The 18,049-nt window shown below is 36.2% G+C and overlaps 2 protein-coding genes across 9 annotated transcripts in view; one reads left to right on the top strand and one right to left on the bottom strand.

The window, feature by feature from the left end:
* The window catches only part of LOC131439375 (complexin), a 721,216-nt gene that overhangs the window by 573,956 nt on the left and 129,211 nt on the right, over positions 1 to 18,049 (bottom strand). The gene's annotated exons all lie outside the window — the stretch shown is intronic.
* Positions 493 to 16,358, top strand: LOC131439365 (nose resistant to fluoxetine protein 6-like). The gene is made up of 6 exons (XM_058610292.1): positions 493 to 2,558; positions 2,660 to 2,805; positions 2,879 to 3,122; positions 8,648 to 9,321; positions 9,381 to 10,055; positions 10,122 to 16,358. Exons 1-6 carry the CDS (start codon positions 2,474 to 2,476, stop codon positions 10,320 to 10,322), a joined length of 2,025 nt encoding a protein of 674 aa, XP_058466275.1. The 5' UTR covers positions 493 to 2,473; the 3' UTR covers positions 10,323 to 16,358.

The following is an 18,049-nucleotide window of genomic DNA, read 5'->3' as shown; positions in this document are numbered from 1 at the left end:
CCCTTAATCTTCTCCAATTGATAGATTTTATTAGTAGACGGTCAAACAAACTGATTTCAGTTATTCTTTCAAGAATCGAAGAAAATTATTTTGAAGAAAACCACAGTACTACATATGATAGTATGATTGATATGAGAAAGGCATCATTACACCACTAGGTGGATTAGAACAGGTTTTTTTTGCAATAACTTTTCTCGGAAAACGCTAAACCGATTTCCACAAGCTTAGAGCCAAATGAATGGTCTTGTGATCTCATTCAAAAATTTTTAATTTTGTTTGGATAGGACTTCCCGGTTCCGGAGTTATGGGGTAAAATGAGCAAAACAATAAAAATATGCGCACTATTTTTTTTTTCGAAGATGGCGAGAACGATTTCTACGAACATAGATTCAAATAAATGGTCTTATGATTCTAGGCAAAACTTCGGAATATTATCTGGATCCGGTTCCAGAATCATAGGGTAAAGTTTGATGAAAATTTGATATCATCACTTAAAGGGGCGAAACAATCACTTGAAATATTTTCAAAACTGGCATCAAAACTACTTCGATAGTCATTATCAGTAAACGGCTAAAAACAGGAAACGGCCATAGATAGCGCCATCTGGAAGAACCATGCAACATACAATTCACCGACCACTGCCGAACACCAGCTGAAAGCTGGATTCTCGAAAATCCGAGACGACATAATCTAATGATACTATTCTAGTTTTAAGTTAGTCATTAATTAGGATTAGAAAATACCCTTGACATCTTAGAGTTTAAGCAGTGTGCCTAAAAATATATTATTTTATTGAATAAAAAATAAAAAAAACGGCTAAAAACACTGGTTCCAGCTACCATGGGGCCCAGTTTCCGATTCCGGAGGCACCGGAAATAGTTGTCATATTGTCACCCCAAATGGATCTCATTCACTTTCCATCGCTGAGGAAATTTGACCAATTATCACAAACTTAGATTCAAATGAAAAATCCTGTGGTCCCATGCGGAATTCCTGATTTTCATCTGGATCTGACTTCCGGTTCCGGAATTATAAGGTGAAATGTGTTTAAAATTTTATATCATCACTTAAAGGGGTGAAACAAAACTCTAAAAAAAAAAAATCAAAATCGACATTAGAACTGCTCCAATCGGTAGTCATTATCAGTAGACGGCTAAACAAAGCGATTCCGGCTATTCCTTCAGGAATAGAATAAAATTATTTTAATGAATACCGCAGTATTATATATGATAGTATGATTGATACGAGAAGGGCATCATTAAAATGATTTTTTTTTCTAATAATGAAGATTAATAAAAATAAAAACACATTTTACAGGTGAATTATTTTGTCAGGTTATTGTATTTAACCATCTATCCAGGCCCCCGAACCCGACGAGAAGAAAAAACATTCTTACAGAATTTCAACTAGACATTTTTTACTTACATTATGATAGAGTTTATTCACTTGTTTGGTATTTAACTTCGCTCGGGAAGCAGTCGCTCTGCTAGTCGCGCTCATTAAAAGGCGCTTTGCGCGAGAGCTGGAAAATGTGGCATCGTTGCTTAATCGATTTTTCGGTCCTCATGTGTGCTCTGGTTGAAACCGAAATGAAATAAATTAATGACATCGATAGTTGGCCCGGATTCGTTGGCAAAATAACTCTTCGACACCGCACAAATTTCCGCTACAACCCAAAGCAGCATATACTAACGTAAGCAAGGTGAGGAACTGTTGCGCGGTTTGATTGCATTTTCAAATTTGACGAAGATCTAAGTTGGACTCAGATCGCTTAGAAATACTAGAAGTTGAAGAATTTTGTTTGGAACATAATGTAGGCTACACATACAAGGGTGGAAGAGTGTGTGAGAAAGAGAGAGAGAGAGAGAGAGATCGAGGGACCGGAAGCACCGACCGACCTGTCAGTCAGACAGTTTTGCACATGATCTTCTCCAGCGTGCGTGGCTTTCGGTCTGCAATACTAAGGTTAGCAACCGTGAGTCAATCTCGACCTTCCGCACTAATCCTCGTCGCACAGTCGCCGTCGTTGAGAAACTGTTTCGCTTTTCGCTACCACACGCCGTCGTTTGATATTGTCCCGATTGGTGATCATAAGCCGCGTCGTCATACATTCGACTACCAGAAAAGGAAGGTCACACGACCGCGCATTGATTAACTTGTCGCGAAGTCTGTGCGGAGGTGAGTTGAGGTGTTGAGCTTTCCGGGGTTTTTCTGTTTTTGTTAACCACTTCGTAGTGCATTGAAGTGATCATGTTTAATAAATTAGTTTCATTTTCGGCGTTCATTTTTTTGTTTCCTCTCAAACTGAAAACCGATGCATCAGTGCTCGTCTAACTGTCAACCAATGCAGATCTTAGTTCTTGTAGTGTGAAGTGTCCTATGGTGTTTTACATAGGAAATCGTTTCGAATGTCTGTGAGTGCATCTTAGGGCGGTTCGCGGTAGCAGTCAGAGAATCAATCAAAATCCTAAAAATGATTACCAGTTTGCTAGTTTGCACATTCATCCCGATTCTGCTAAGTCAGATAATGGTGGTTTGTGCCGAGCGATATTATGACCGTAAGCTATCTCCATCTCACAAAGCAACAGGATATGACTGGTTCGTTTTGCAGTGAATTAACACGTTTGTTTTTTTTTTGGTGTATGAATGGTTGGTTTAGAGAGCACCTACGACCGATTCCCTAAGCTATACAATTATGACGATTTCGAGGAGTGTCGGCGAAATTATCGGGATCAGTACATCTACTGCGTCGTTCGAGCCCACGTCAATCCGGATGACCGATCAACTTTGTGGATGAATTTAAGTGTACGGTTCAAGTAACTTTCGGGAACTGTGTGATTTTTGATTGGGAATTTTTGCCGTTGTTTTTTTTTTGTAGCGCTTCTCTGAAGACCCGTTCCGATATGATCGTCGGATTCAGGAGCGAGGAATATGTGTTCAGGATTGTGAACGTTTGGCGCAAAGTGTGCAACCATCGGAAGCTGGCCAGGAAGGATATACCAGGGCTAATTTGTTGAAGTCTTGTATCGATTTCGAATTGAGAAAAGATTACAATCTTCGAGTCACTTCGGATGTCGAGATTTTTCACTGTTATAGCAAGGCGAACGATAATCCTCCACTAGGTAGGGCAGTAAATATTTCCCAAACCTTCATTTACGAACGAAAACTAGGGTTCGTAAGTCGAACCAGTTTACGTTATTTGGAATTAACTTCGTAAAAAACTGCGTTTGTGATATGAGCCGCAATTTCTGGATATGGATATTTCCGGAACGGATTTAATGAATAGACTGGTGGCTTCCGGTTAGTTATGTACACCCCCACCGATAGTTTTGTTACATCGCCGCTTAAAAAAAAGCGGGTTGGTAATGTCATAGACATAACTGAATGACGTAAGCACGAATAAATCTGATCTGCTGTTTTCCACACTTCCGAATATCGGTAATCGTACCAACTATTAGATTGATTGTGTGAATTTGGCAAACATTTAATGCTTGTCTTGCAAAGCTCTAACGTTGCAAATATAATGTGGAACGCACGAAAGTAAAAAGTGACAGGGCCCATATTAATTTAAATTTGAAAAACCCACAACCATTTTTTTGTGGCCGTCTAGGATTTCTAAATTTGTGCTAGAAATCAATATGACATTAATTTCGAAAATTTACATGTCAAACCCGTCTCGAAAATACAAATTATGTAGTGATGAAAAAGAATATCAACAAACTGGAAGTCGCCATCTTATTTTTTTTAAGAATTCTTCAACAGTCGTTAACCAACTGCACTCAATTACTAGAAAAGTTATGTTTTTCTATGCGTCGGTTTTGCACTCTCTGTTTTATGCGCAGATTCGTTCAGTTTGAGCGGTTGAAATTTTGCGCACCTTATTCTGGCACTAAATTTCACCTTAAGGGCTGAGGATAGTACCGTAAAGTGGTAGGTTTTTTGCTATTTTCCCGTTTCAAATTAAATTTTCTTGGAAACGATTTTGTTGAAAATATTCTGTGAAATTTTCAGAATGATTCATTGAGTTTAGAGGTCGTGTTGTATTTTTTTCTGACTGAAGAACTGCTGAATATTGGAACGCTCGGAAATGCATACCTCTACTTGTTCATCGAATATCTCGGCTTTGAAGGCTTATATCATAAATTTACCGTGACAAAGTCTAGATAATTTAGTTTAGATGCGATTAGTACATTAAAACATATATGTTATCGCGATAAAAATAAAGTCTTGTATTTTTCTGTGAAACAAAGTCAGTTTCAATACATCCACCATTTTTTTCGCTTTGGTTTCCTGATAGCATTCTGAAAAAGGAGAGATAAATAAATTTGGCTCGACAAGGCTGCCAAACACACAGACATTCAATCTTTGTGAAAGTTGAATATTTTTTCATTGTTCATTGGAATCCATGTAATGGTCAACCCATACGATAGATTAATGTGATAAAATTTCTCATCAAAATAATAAAATGTATGTTGGCAACCCGGTACAGTTTGCTCATATACGAGAGAGTACAAGAGAAATACGATGCGCAAAGGGAATTGAGCGAGCCACGTGGCCGATTTAAAACTCAACACGTGGCCCTCTGTCCTCAGACCTTAATGCTCGTTCATACCAAACATATCAGAAAACTTTAATATTTTCTGTTATCTGTGGCTACTACTCATACTACTGAAAATTGGTTCATAAATTGCTGAACATATTTGTGATGGCATTGAGAAAAAATTATGTTTCTGCGTTGAATACAACCAGAGATATTTACCATTAAGTTCTACCAATTTTTGTACAGAGTGAATTTTGAAAAGGTGCCCCATAGTAAAGTAAAACGTATTCATATCAAAATGTAAGCCCGTCAACTAACTTATTTTCATCGCGCCGATGAACAATATTACTATCATTATTATTCCTTGATAGTTTTTACAGTATGGGTATTTCTGTAACGGATTTGAAAAATTGATGTCTTAAAAATGATCTTCTTCTCTTTCTTTACTTCTAGAAGGCATCACCTCACAGTTCACCGTCAGTTGATCCCTTGAAGTAACAAAATATCTCTTTCAATAGTGTGAGAGAAGCCTTCAAATTCGGTAAACATGTAAACATTCGAACTGGTTCAAGATAATAGATGAAAGACAAAACAGGTTGCTGAAATATCAATTACAGAATACACATAAATTAATAGTTTCCTCCTTCAGTTTTTTGTAATACTTTACTCCATTTATAATTCTATTTATTCGAACTTGCTCACTACCAACAGCGAAGACAATAAAGCAGCTAGACTACTTGGCACTTGAAACTGAGCAAGCAAAACTTCAACTGACGATGAATTCTGAGAGCTTCACTTGAAAATATCAGCAAAAGTCATATGAATTTGTATCGATACGCTGACGGTCAGTGGCCATAAATTTCATTTTCATCTGATATCATTCGATTGAAAATGAAACTTTACCGCACTGCTTTAGATGACACCGATTGACGGAACAGCAACTTAGATTATATTGCCAGTTGATTTTTGTTTGTAGTCCAATGGACTTTCTTTTCACTGTACTACAAGTGAAAACCTCGCTGCGTGACAACGTGGAGTCACCAAAGTACTGATGAAAATCCTTTTGTTTATATCGTTTATTTATACCCGGCTTTAACCTAATTTTGGTCGTTCGCCGGGTTTGTGAGGGGGGTGTGAAATGAAAATCCTTTCTTTCTCGCGAAATATTCAAATTTTTAACCGCACTAACACTACAAAACGTGTTCACTCGTTGAACATTTCACCGGAAATGAGAAAACGATCTTTGAAAACATTTCAAAATTTGATGAAATAAAATTTGGAATTGGTTCAAAACACTAGATGTCAACATCCGTTCTATCGACATTATTGAAAACGACAAAAATTATCGTATTTGTGGAACGAATTGAACCAGTAAATTGGAAACATAAATTTTCGTCGCCTACTCGTCAAATCCGTTTCAAAGTATTCACACTGTGAGAGTTAGGAAATAATTATCATTTGGATTTTAAAACGCACTTAAACATTGTTTCAGGCATCTACTCATCAAATCCGTTCCGAAAATATCCATATCATATAGGGATTTTGGTACCTCAAGGTAAATGTGTGCGTAACAGCTCATGTTGCGCTTGTATTCTTTCATTATCGAGTTTGAATCATTGATTTGCTTAGAAATCAGTTTGTTAAAAATTGACAAAATTGAAATTTTTTTTAATTAATGGTAGTTTGGTAAAAATCTATTAATCATTATTAGAATGCCACATTCGTTGAATATCTGCAAAAGTGGCATCCCTGGCTGTGCCTTAGCCTACTAATTGAGAGGTGAGATTTCTTACTCACAATGTCACATATGGAAGAATGAGCAAAAGGTTCGTGCTCACATTTATTCTGTATAAAATGTTCAAAACGACGAATGTAACAATGAGAGATTCTCTTTGTTTACCTTCTCTTTCGAATATTACGGTACTCTAAGGAATCGTTCACTCCAATTATTTAACGATAATAATAACTAAAGCTATCATGTTTTAATCTGCACTGAAGAAATTACCGAAAACAGCAGGAATATTTCGCAATAATAAAAAAAGGCGGGTGGGTAATGTCACAGACATAACTGGAGGACGTGAATACGACTAAAACTAACATGTTTCTTTCTCACCTCCGGTTAAAGATAATCATTCGTATTAGATTGTGTATATTTTGCAACTTTCATTGCTTCGCTTCCAGAATTTTAACGATGCATCTATACTACAGTACGACTAATTGACGGCAAACATATTCTACCATACAATTAAATAACACGGAACAAGTACAGTTTTGTAGATTGAGATACTCAGTAGAAATAAACTTCTTCGAATTCTTTTGAAAATACTTTAGTGGTTCTAAAAAACCGCTTTGCGTAATTTGTCTAATGTTTAGAACTGTTAAAATTCAAGAACTAATATAGACATCTGGGGTACGCTCCGAATTCAGCTGCAAATCTAGATCAAAAACTCAGGTCATAAATCTAGTTCTAGAAGTAAGGAACTGAAGTTATTTTTAGAATTTTCTGAATTGCGTTATATAACTAAATTCTAAACTAGAATACCAAGTCTTAATATAGGAACTGAACTCAGTTCCAGCATCTAGTTCCAGAAATCTTGTTCACAATTCACTGTTTCAACATGTAGGTTCTGAATTCTGCAAATGAATGCTGAAACTGAATTGATTAATTAAATTCTGAAACTTAGTTTAGGAATTAAACTCTGGTTTTGAATTCATTTTTTTAATGAAGGTTCGGTGTTCAGACCTAATATTTATTTTCAGAATCTAAAATTCATATCCTGTATTTTGTTTATTAATTCTGATGATAAAATCCTAAATCATATCTCTGGATTGATTCGAATCCCTGAATAAAGAACTAAATTTGAAACCAGTTTCAAAATTCAGGAATAGAATTCATAGTTAAAATTTTGAACCTGTAATCTGGAACTAAATTGTGAAATAGAAGTATCAATCTAAATTTGGAACATAAAATTAACTTCAGAATTCAGGTGGACCAGAATCTAGGTTTACCAACCCATTATTACTGATGTTGGTGAAAGAATTTCAGCACGATATTCAGTTCCGTCTGGCTTACTAGAAAAAAAATTAATAATCTTCGGTCAAGATTTACCTATTACACTCGGCCAGTAGAACATTGGAACTGACTACCTCAAAACCGTCGTCCTGGTACGAAAAAGGCAAGCAAACGTGGTGAGTTTTCCTCATTGTTTCCAAAAGTTTGAGAAAACATAGTTTTTGAATTATTTATGGTTATTTTACACTGTTGAAAATTTATTCACATATTCCTGATTATATTTCTGATAGCATGGAGAAAAAATTATGTTGTTGCGTTAAGTATAACAAGAAATATTCACGATCAAAAACTTATCACTCTCCCAGAGGGTAAATTTTGAAAAGGCGCCCCATAGTAAAGTAAGTCGTATTCACGACAAAAGAGAAAGTAAACAAAGAGAATCTCTCATTGTTACATTCGTAGTTTTGAACATTTTATACAGTATTCTTCTTTAGCGTTCGCTTTTAAAGAGCCGAAGATTCGTTCAGCTCGTTGCCTATTCCCTTCTTAATAATGCGGTGACCTGGATAGCAAACGAGTGAGCTAGTGAGCTGCGATTCTTTGAAAAAGGAGCTGTTAGCTGTCAGCTCACTTTTATTATTCGATCCACTGGAACTGCTGGAAGCAGGGGTGTCGGTTTGTTCTAAGCGCACATGATCGTTTTCACTTGTTTTACGTTTGGCTTTAGACTCAACAGTGCATAAGCATAAGCCGCTAAGCAGACGTAAAGTAAATGCTTTTTGCAAGTCACTAGATTGCACCTTAGTAGCATAACAAAACCTATAGCAAGAATGTTCTCAAGAAATAAAGGTTCTCAAGCAAATGCTGATGAATCCATCTTGGATTTTACACCGAACGCAAACATTGTTTCCCAATAATCAGTGACGTATCGAGGGGGGTAACGTTTTTGATTCGTAAAACGCTATTGGGATTTTCGTTCATATGAAAAGTTACGTGATCCGAAATACTTAGTAACAGAACACTTCGTAAATGAAAGTTTGGGAGTACATTGCCTAGTCACAACTCTTCCCTAGTTCAATCCCAATCTATTACAGACTACTTGGAGATACTTTTCATCGCTATTGTCGTTCTGATCCTTGTGCTTGTGTGCTTCTCGACTTGGAAAGATCTAAGCATACAGAAAAGCATGCGATTCCCCGAGAACTACTTCTCCGGACGTCATGCCACCAGTAACGATCGTCTGCTGACTTCATTTTCATTACCCCGCAACATTCGCCAACTGAAGGATCCGATCAACGGTGCACTCCGCCAAGAGTTACAGTATCTTGAAGGATTTCGATTCATCCAGATGCATCGTGTCATCCTGCTACACATCATTCTCTGTCTGGTGAAAGCTCCCAAGGTCAATCCGGAAGCAGTGGAACATAAGCTGTACACCCCATTTGTGATTCACTACGTGGCGGAGTTTCAAAATTACGTGCAAACTTTCCTGTCCATATCGGGAATGTTGTTGGTGGTACACTTTCAGGAACACATCCGGAAAAATCCCCGGTTTAATTTCAACTATTTTTGGGATCGTCTGATAGCGAGGCTGATTCGGATCGTGCCTGCGTATCTGTTCATCATCCTAATCGAAACGTCGATAACCCGTCGCTTCATGGATGGTCCCATCGGGCACCACTTCATAGGAGACTCACGAGCCAAGTGCCGTCAGGTATGGTGGACAAACGTACTGTTCATCAACAACTATGTTCACTCCAATCGACCGGTAAGTTACATTAGATTTCAACCAACTTTTTCTCATCCAGAATAAATTGAACCTTTCAGTGTTTAGTTCAGACGTGGTATCTGTCCACCGATCTACAGCTGTTCATCTTTGCCATGGGAGCCCTGATGCTAATCTGGCGATGGCCCTTTCTCAAGAGATACATATTCGGAGTTGGCTTCGCAATGGGACTAGCGTGCACCACCGTCATAGCGTATGCTCGCTCCGTACCTCCGGTGATGACCAAGGATTTGAAACTGAGTTCAGAATACAACTACGGACATGGTTACTTTCTGCTGTACCATCCGTTCCACACGAACATCACCGTTTATTTTGCTGGAATGCTGGCCGGTTTCATCTACCACCGATATCGGGAATCACGGAAAGATGTGCTGCAATCTCGACTTCTGATGTTCGTATTTCGTACCGCAGTGGTACTGTACTTTTTCACCTGTTTCTCGGATGCCTGGGTCGTCCGAAACCAAGCCACACTGCATCCAATTCTGTCGGCAATCTACGCCACCTTGTTCAAGCATTCCTGGGGAGTGCTTTGTACGGTGATTCAGCTACGAACTGCTCTGCAACCACGGCGATCACGCTTTCGGAGTTTCTTCAGTCATCCGATCTTTGCCGTTCTGGGCAAACTGTGCTACAGTTTCTATCTGATCCATTTCACCGTCATTCTACAAGTGATCGGTTCGATCAGACAACCGATTCATTTCAGCAGTCGAGGTGTGGTAAGTAACTGATCATTGTCACAGCTACCAGTCTGTAAGAAGTGTTTAATATTTTTTCCATTCTAGTTCGAGTATATGATGAATATTCAGATGTTCACGCTGCTGTTTGGCGTTTTAATCTGTGTGCTGGTTGAGCTGCCTTCGCATACAGCTTTCACGGAACTGGTACAAAAGCTGAAGGATCGAAGTGCGACCAAACGAGACAAAGAATCTTCTGCAGATGAAAGACTGTCTGATGAGAAGCTGAGAACCAAACGTGATGACTAGTAATGACGGAAGTTGTGAGCAGATGAGCTAATGATCGAAATTAGAAAATTCTTCAGGAGTTTGAGACGATTCATAGCACTCACAATTTAAGTGTATCTGGGAAGTCCCAGGTTTGCAGCACACGAACCGTCAGGATGAAACGCAAATTTGGCCTGACATTGAAAAAAAAACCACCAAAGCAAATTTCATCGATAAGTATTGATGACTGTCACGGAAATCCCACTGAGATCGGGAGGCAACGGAAACTGCTTCCAGATGATCGCTAATAAACGCGTCAGATAATTTATGCACGGGATTTTTTTCAAGCACGAATACAAATCCATTGTTGGTACCATGATTAAGCAATCATGAAAATCATAAAACTGTCCTTCTCATGAGACCATGTCTATTACTTATGATTTGGTGAGCAAATCCCATAAAAATTTTCATGATTTAAATCATTTTACTCATAATATCATTAATAACAGCTATGATCTCATGAGAAGACACGTTTCATGGTTTTCATAATTTCTTAATCATAATACCGGAAATGGATTTTTATCAGTGAGGGTTTTGTACCCTGGTAAAGGATCATTTCGTCGAATTGAATTATATGAAAAATGTCCAAACAGCTTTCAGTGAAATGACATTGTCCCGCTTGAAGCAAGTTTAAGTGTGAAGTGGTGATTTTTATTAAGCTTACTTTACCGTTGTCACACGACTTTGTACTATTAACAGCATTACGCTTTGAAACTTTAGTTACTAGCTTTAGTTTAGATAATTTATTTTCAAACTTGTATTGGCAGATTGTCGCATAATAAATCAATAGAATTTCAGAATATTTTGCAAAAAATGATAACTCAAAGGTATTTTTAATTCCACATATACATTTTGGGTTAAAAACAAGACATTGAGATCAAAAATTATTGACGGTATTTTGAATGCCAAAGTAATAAAACGAATGATTGCTAGAAGCAGTGACTCAGTAATTGTATTGTATCAATGTGGGACAAAACAAAACTTTGCACTTTGGATCACACTTTTGCTTCAGTGACAGCAAAATCACATGGTTCTTGGTTTCTTTTCTGCTTATTGGCAAATTTGTAAGCCCGGTTACCAGTAATGCAAATATTCAAGCAAGTTTCATACAAAAACTATACTTTTTTGTCTTTCTCATATGTAAAGGTTATGCAATCACTGTGAAACCCGACTTTTGAACCAAGGTTCGGATATACAATACCATCACAAAGGGGACGGGTATAGCGTGATGGGTAAGTCGATGCCCTTTCACGCAGCCCACCTGGGTTCGATTCCCAACCCCGCACATAGGGTCAGAAATTTTTTCTGGCCCGAAGAGGCGAATGACCGTAAGGTTAAAACCTCTATAATCGAAACAAAAAAAAAATACCATCACAAAGCCTGCTATTGAATTTCATTTGGATCCGATTGCCGGTTCCGGAGTAATATGTGAAAATATGTGAAAATTAAGTACAAAATATGCACACGATTTTCTCGGAAATGGCTTGAGCGATTTTCACGAACTGAGATTCAAACGAAAGGACTTAAAATTATTAAAACATTTCATCCGGTTTCCGTACTAGAGCACGATAAGTGGAAAATTTTCAATATCATGTGTTTTTTTCATAAACGATAGCAAACATAAATACAAATCCTATAAAACTGACGGATAAACTCTTCTAGTTTGCAGAACTTGTTTGTGAGCTTATGAACTTGATTCGACACTAATAGTTTCCCATTTCCTTCCAAAGTAGAACTCACTTCGATTTCTCAGCGATGCTTGAACTGATCTTCACAAATCTTAGTTTAAATTCAAGCTCATTTTGTCTCAAAAACTACTGTGTAATTTCATCCGGATCTGACTTCCGGTTCCGCAATTACAGGGTGATGAGTGTCAAAACTTTTTGTCAGTTCTATTATCCTATATACAATTTTTTGCTGCTGAATTTGCTCTTAGATTACCAATAGCTAGCTGGAATGTGCGTGAACGAAGCAGACTGATATTGTATTAAATAAAAAATTCGATGAAAAATAAATAAATGATGGAAGAAAACCATAAAACGACTTTGCTTTGAAAATGAAGTGTATTTATAGTTCGGTTTTCGGCATCACTATCTAGGATGAGCACTAGTTCCTGGTTTGTTTTTTCTGCTAATGACTTCGTAATACCCCCTTGGAAATGGTTCTTGGGACTACTGTTGATATAGACTTAAATTACATAATTTTAAATCGTTTTATATTCAATTAAATCCTTCTTTGGAAATCTCTACTCACATCCAATCCGCTTGAACAAGATCAGGAAGCTTGCCAACTGGAAAGTGTCTTTTGGCAAAATTATTTAATAAATTTTACGCTCAAAACCATCATTCATAGCTAAATAATTTCCGCTCTCAGTGCCAATGAGGTGGAACGCAAACTATTGTGATTTAATAGTAATTATTCTATAAATCACACCCCGGTGGCACAATTATTACCTACATACAACTGGCTCCAAGCCAAATTTTTTGGTTCTCTGCTTCTATTTCGCTGTGTTAAGCAGTGTTCATATCTTTCTTCACGTGGTAGCACCAAAATAAGTGAACTATTTCGCAAGAATATAAACAAACTATATCAAACATAAACTGTTTTCGACGGAATGTCGAACCGACGTTTGTACAGAGAACACAAAGCTAGAATTATACTTATATTACATGCAATTAAATTTTAACAGGTTTTGGATTGTATTTACGGATACGGATCATTCTGTTCATTGTTTGAAGTTGAAACAGAGACATTCGTTGATAAGATGACTTCTGCTCTGGATTCACTCGAACTCGGATGTTCTGAGTTCGAATGAAATCAAATAACTTTGATAACTTTTCTAATTTGGTATGCAAAAAATCTGTAAAATGATATGACAATATTCAACCATTTTTCGTTAATATCTGGAAAAATAATGCAGTTTTTGAGAAAATAATGCAAAAACTGTAAATTTTTAAAGGTCGATCCATAGATCTACGGATAAATCCGTAGGATTGGCATCTCTGCCTATTGCTGTCAATGGGCAAAAATCATTGCAAAATACTTCGGATAATTCGTCCGTTTGGACTGTTTTGCTGGGTATCGAGTTCTGAATCAGTCAGGTTTTTTCATTATTTACTCAAAAATAGCATTATTTTCCTTGATATCAACGGAAAATGAATGAATATTGTCACATCATTTTTACAGATTTTTTTGCATGCCCAATTATAAACGTTATCAAACATCTTTTACTGATTATTCATTTTTTGAAGCCTGTGTTTATCACTTAGAAATCTACACTCTCATTGAACATAACTTAAAATTGAGTGACACATCACTCAAATTCATAAAAAGTGCACGTACTCTAAACTTGAGTTACCACCTATCTACTCATTTTTGCTTTAAGGGACGAAATTGTCAAAACTTGAGTAATTTTTACTCAAAACAAGTAAAAAATATTTTGTTCAAAATTTGAGTTCCTTGCTCTCAAAATGATGAAATTTTTCTACGTTAGTTTTCGTATACAAAAATATTCTTCTTCCTTTTAAATGCGCAAAATAGTGATTCAAAACCGTTTCCTTATTTTGAAATCTTTATGTTGCACTTTTCACTAAGTATAATTGAAACCACAAAACATCTATGATCGACGTTGAGTCATGTTTTCGAAACCGGATCTAGAAACGGCAATGGAAAACGACGTATTCTTGCATTCTTTATTTCGATAAGAATATTCCGAGAATGAAATCGAACTGAACTGCAAGAAGTATTTTATTCACTCAAATGTTTAAAAACTCAACGCTTACTCTGATGTATGAATAAATGCGAGAGAACTCATGGCAACGAGTTTATTTTACTCAAATCCATACCCAAATTTTGACATATTGTTCCAGTTCATGAATTTGAGTAATCGCAACTCAAACCATGAGTTATGTTCAAAGAGCGTGTAAGCCCTTTATTTTTCGTAGGTTTTTGATTTATTAATTTATTTGTATTCGGTTCGTACATTTATGGATACGTTTAGTGTGTTGTTTTGTCCATATTAGGAGCGATGAGTGGTCAGTCAAAAGAGTTCCGCACCGCAAGTTCGTATCAAAGGAGCATGTACGAGTATAAGAGTAGACTTGGAGCCGAATTTACGGATTTAATCTCAGAAAAAAAGTAGCATCACCGGCTGTACACCCTCATTGAACATAACTGAAAACTGATTGACACACCACTCAGAATTCATAGAAAGTGCGCGTACTCTAAGTTTGAGCTACCACCTATCTACTCATTTTTGAGTTAAGAGACGAAGCTTTCAAAAATTGCGTATTTTTTAATCAAAATAAGAAACAATTTTTTTGGAAAATTTAAGTGAGTTTAATTGAAAATTTGAGTTCTTTGCACCTAAAATAAACAATCTTTTCTTCGTTAATTTTATACACATGGATTTCTAGTCCAAGTCATTCTTCTTTCTTTTAAATGGGAAGCGCAAAAAAATGATTCAAAATCATTACCTTTTGATTGATTTGGAGTCAAAATTGAATGATTTTGATATTTTTATGTTACACGTCTCACTTAGCATAATTGGAACCGTAAAATTTTAATTGAAAACAACTATAATTGATGATTCCTGGTTTCAAAAACCGGATCTAGAAACGGCCATGAAAACGACGTATTAGAATATTCCGACAATGAAAACGCACTAAACTGCAAGAAATGTGAAAACTTAACGCTTACTTTAATGTATGAATAAATGCAAGAGAACTCATGGTCTGAATAAATTTTTCTCACATTTTGACATATTCGTCCAGTTTAGGAATTTAAGGAATCTCAACTCAAACCATGAGTTATGTTCAAAGAGCGTGTAGGGTAACAGAGGTATTTCTGGCCACTTTATATATTTAGGTCCACCTTACAAACTTTATGGATTTCATCGATGTTAAGTAACTCATGTTGCATCAACATTAAATTACCTATTGCGGAAGGGGTTTTTCAAAGTTTTTACAACATTTGGTGGATATTTTTACAAAGTGGGCCAAAATACCTATTTTATCCTTTGTCCTATAATAGAAACTACACGCTTACGAAAAGTTAAACAAAATGAGTAAGTTCCACTCATTTACCGAAAAAGTGGAGCAACTCTAATTTAGAGCTAGGACAGGACCTGACAATTGTTAATCCACTTTTAGGACCAATTTCGGACCAGCTCGTGATTGGTTGAAATTGACATAAGCAAGTACAAGTTGTTGAAATCAATATTATCGCAGGGTGGTAGAAAAAGTGTTGTCAGTATCGCTGGTAACAATGCTTGAGATTGAATATTTTATTTTTCAGGTCATCTTTTCAAAATTATTAACTTCAATAGGATTTAAGTTCAATTTGTTTTTAAGTCCTGTCAATACGAAAAGTATACGAGTACATTTAACAATCACTGGATGATACAAAGAGAAAGCCTGTAATCACGAAGTGTGATATGGACGAGAATATTGATTATGTTGGTTGAAAATAGCACCGAATCTTTGGACACTGCTGTATCTTATTATTTTTCTCAAATAGAATATGTTGAATACTTTAGTTAATAAAGCTGCAAGAATTAATTACCCAAAATTGAATGTTTTAGAAAAATTTTATTCAGCTGTTTCAACTAAACGTTTTCTTCAAAACAAACATCTGATCAAAATGAATCCAGAGCTATATTTTTGACCGATATAACATTTGTTAAGTGTTTTCAGATGATAAATAATTGCATGTTATAAGGGGAGAAAGTTTTCAGAATGAATAATTATCTCTACTGGCAATAGTGATCGCGAGGTATTTATTATTTTCAGCAGGGAGCAACCGGAATACGAAGAGAAATATTTTTCTGGAAAAAGAAGCCAGTTGTCTGGTCCTGTCCTAGATTTAGAGTAACTTCTTAGTTACTCAAATTTGAGTTTTTTCACGATGTTTATGGGTAAAATCAACTCATTTACTGAGCAATACTTTATTTGTACACAATCCCAAAATTGTGTAATTACTTCTCAAATTTGCATTTGATTTGCAATTGCGTAATTACCACTCACGCTTGCAGCAGATACAGACGAACAGCAAAATTGAAGTACGCAATTCCACCAACAAAAAATGACAACTGTAGCTACCTGAAAACGAGTTCTTATTTTCAACTCTAATTTACAGTAAAAGTGACTTGTTATCATTGGCAGTAACTACTCAATTTTCGACGTTTCCAAGTATCATTCGAAATTTAGTAACTGTACAGACTATAAAAATAACACAAATTTTCACAGATTTCTGAAATCGATTACAGACTGGTAATGAGCACCAATTCAATTTGCTAGGGAAAACTGAGAATAATAAATATCCGACAGAGCGGTCGGTAGAAGCTGTTTTTTTTTGCTCGCCAAAGTTTTTCCGATCAGCTATTATGTTATGGGAAACGTGCACAGGTTTTGCACAGACTGCGGCTTTTGGCTTGATCACAGATTTTTGAAAAAATTACCTGGCATCTTTGCTGTCAATGTCATTCACGAAAAAAATACAAATGAGACTATTTAGGCATTAGCCTTTTTGCTAAGTTAGACAGCTAGTGATGTATGATTTTTCGTATTAATCGATTATTAGGTTTTCGAATAATAAAAGAAGAGTCGATTAGTGTAATCGATTATTATTACGCACTAATCGATTAATGCAATTAATCGAGCAAATAAGTAAAGAAAGCAAAAATATGAGAAAACGTGGTAGGAATGTTGAATTCAGAACCTGGATTCTATTCTACCTGAATTCTGAGCTTCATTTCAGGTTTAGTTTTGTTTCAAAACTCAGTTTTAGAATTTAGACCCAGATTACAGATTCAGAGTTTTAAACTATGACGTAGGAACTGAATGCTAATTCCGGGTTCTGGAACTGATTTCTTGACTACACACCAAAAAAATTTGAATTTTACAGGTGACTTAATCCCTCATACGATTTAATTCATAAAGACCTAATTTGTCAAATGACGGAAAATCTCAATTGTAATGACTTAATGTTAGATGAGCTTGAATGTTACTGGTTTCGACTGTAGCTTGCGTTCTGCTAGCAGGTGCGACTGTATGAATTCAAATGCACCTTTTCCCAGCCAAGAAGATGCATGCTTCTGTGGCTCGGTCGATTAACAGACGTACTTGTGATCCAACGATTCTCGGTTCAAGTCGCGACGGTTGCTCTCCGTATTCTTTTAATTTATTTCAATGAGTTTCATGTATGGAGTTTTAGACACAATATTAAATGTTCTTCCGCGTAAATTTGCGTGAGCTGCGACGCTCCATTTATGTGCATCTAATAAGATGTAAAATCACAGGGATTTTTTTAAGTGTGTAGGTTTGGGAACTGTATATCCTTAATTTACATTTGGAATTTTAATTTCACTTCATAATTCTAGAATTCTGATTTCACTTAATAATTCTGGTACATCCATTTTCAGCATTCATATTCAGAATTCAAAACATGTATGCTAAAACTAAATTCAGAACTTGGATTCTGGAACCAAAATATTGCATGACACTTTATGTTTACTTCATTTACAGATCAATGCAAACAGTAATCAATTAAAAAAATTATCTTCTCTGAGATTAGGAACAACACAAACCAATAACGTTGATCATGACAACACTTTTATTCCATACTGCGATAACATGAATTTCAAAGTCGTGTGTTTACTTATGCCAATTTCAACCAATCGTGAGCTGGTCCAAAACTGACTCTAAAAGTGG

This window comes from Malaya genurostris, chromosome 1 (genome assembly GCF_030247185.1).
Source record: "Malaya genurostris strain Urasoe2022 chromosome 1, Malgen_1.1, whole genome shotgun sequence".
Lineage (NCBI taxonomy): Eukaryota > Metazoa > Arthropoda > Insecta > Diptera > Culicidae > Malaya > Malaya genurostris.
Note: the sequence above shows the minus strand (reverse complement) of the source record. Positions and strands in the feature narration are given on the sequence as shown.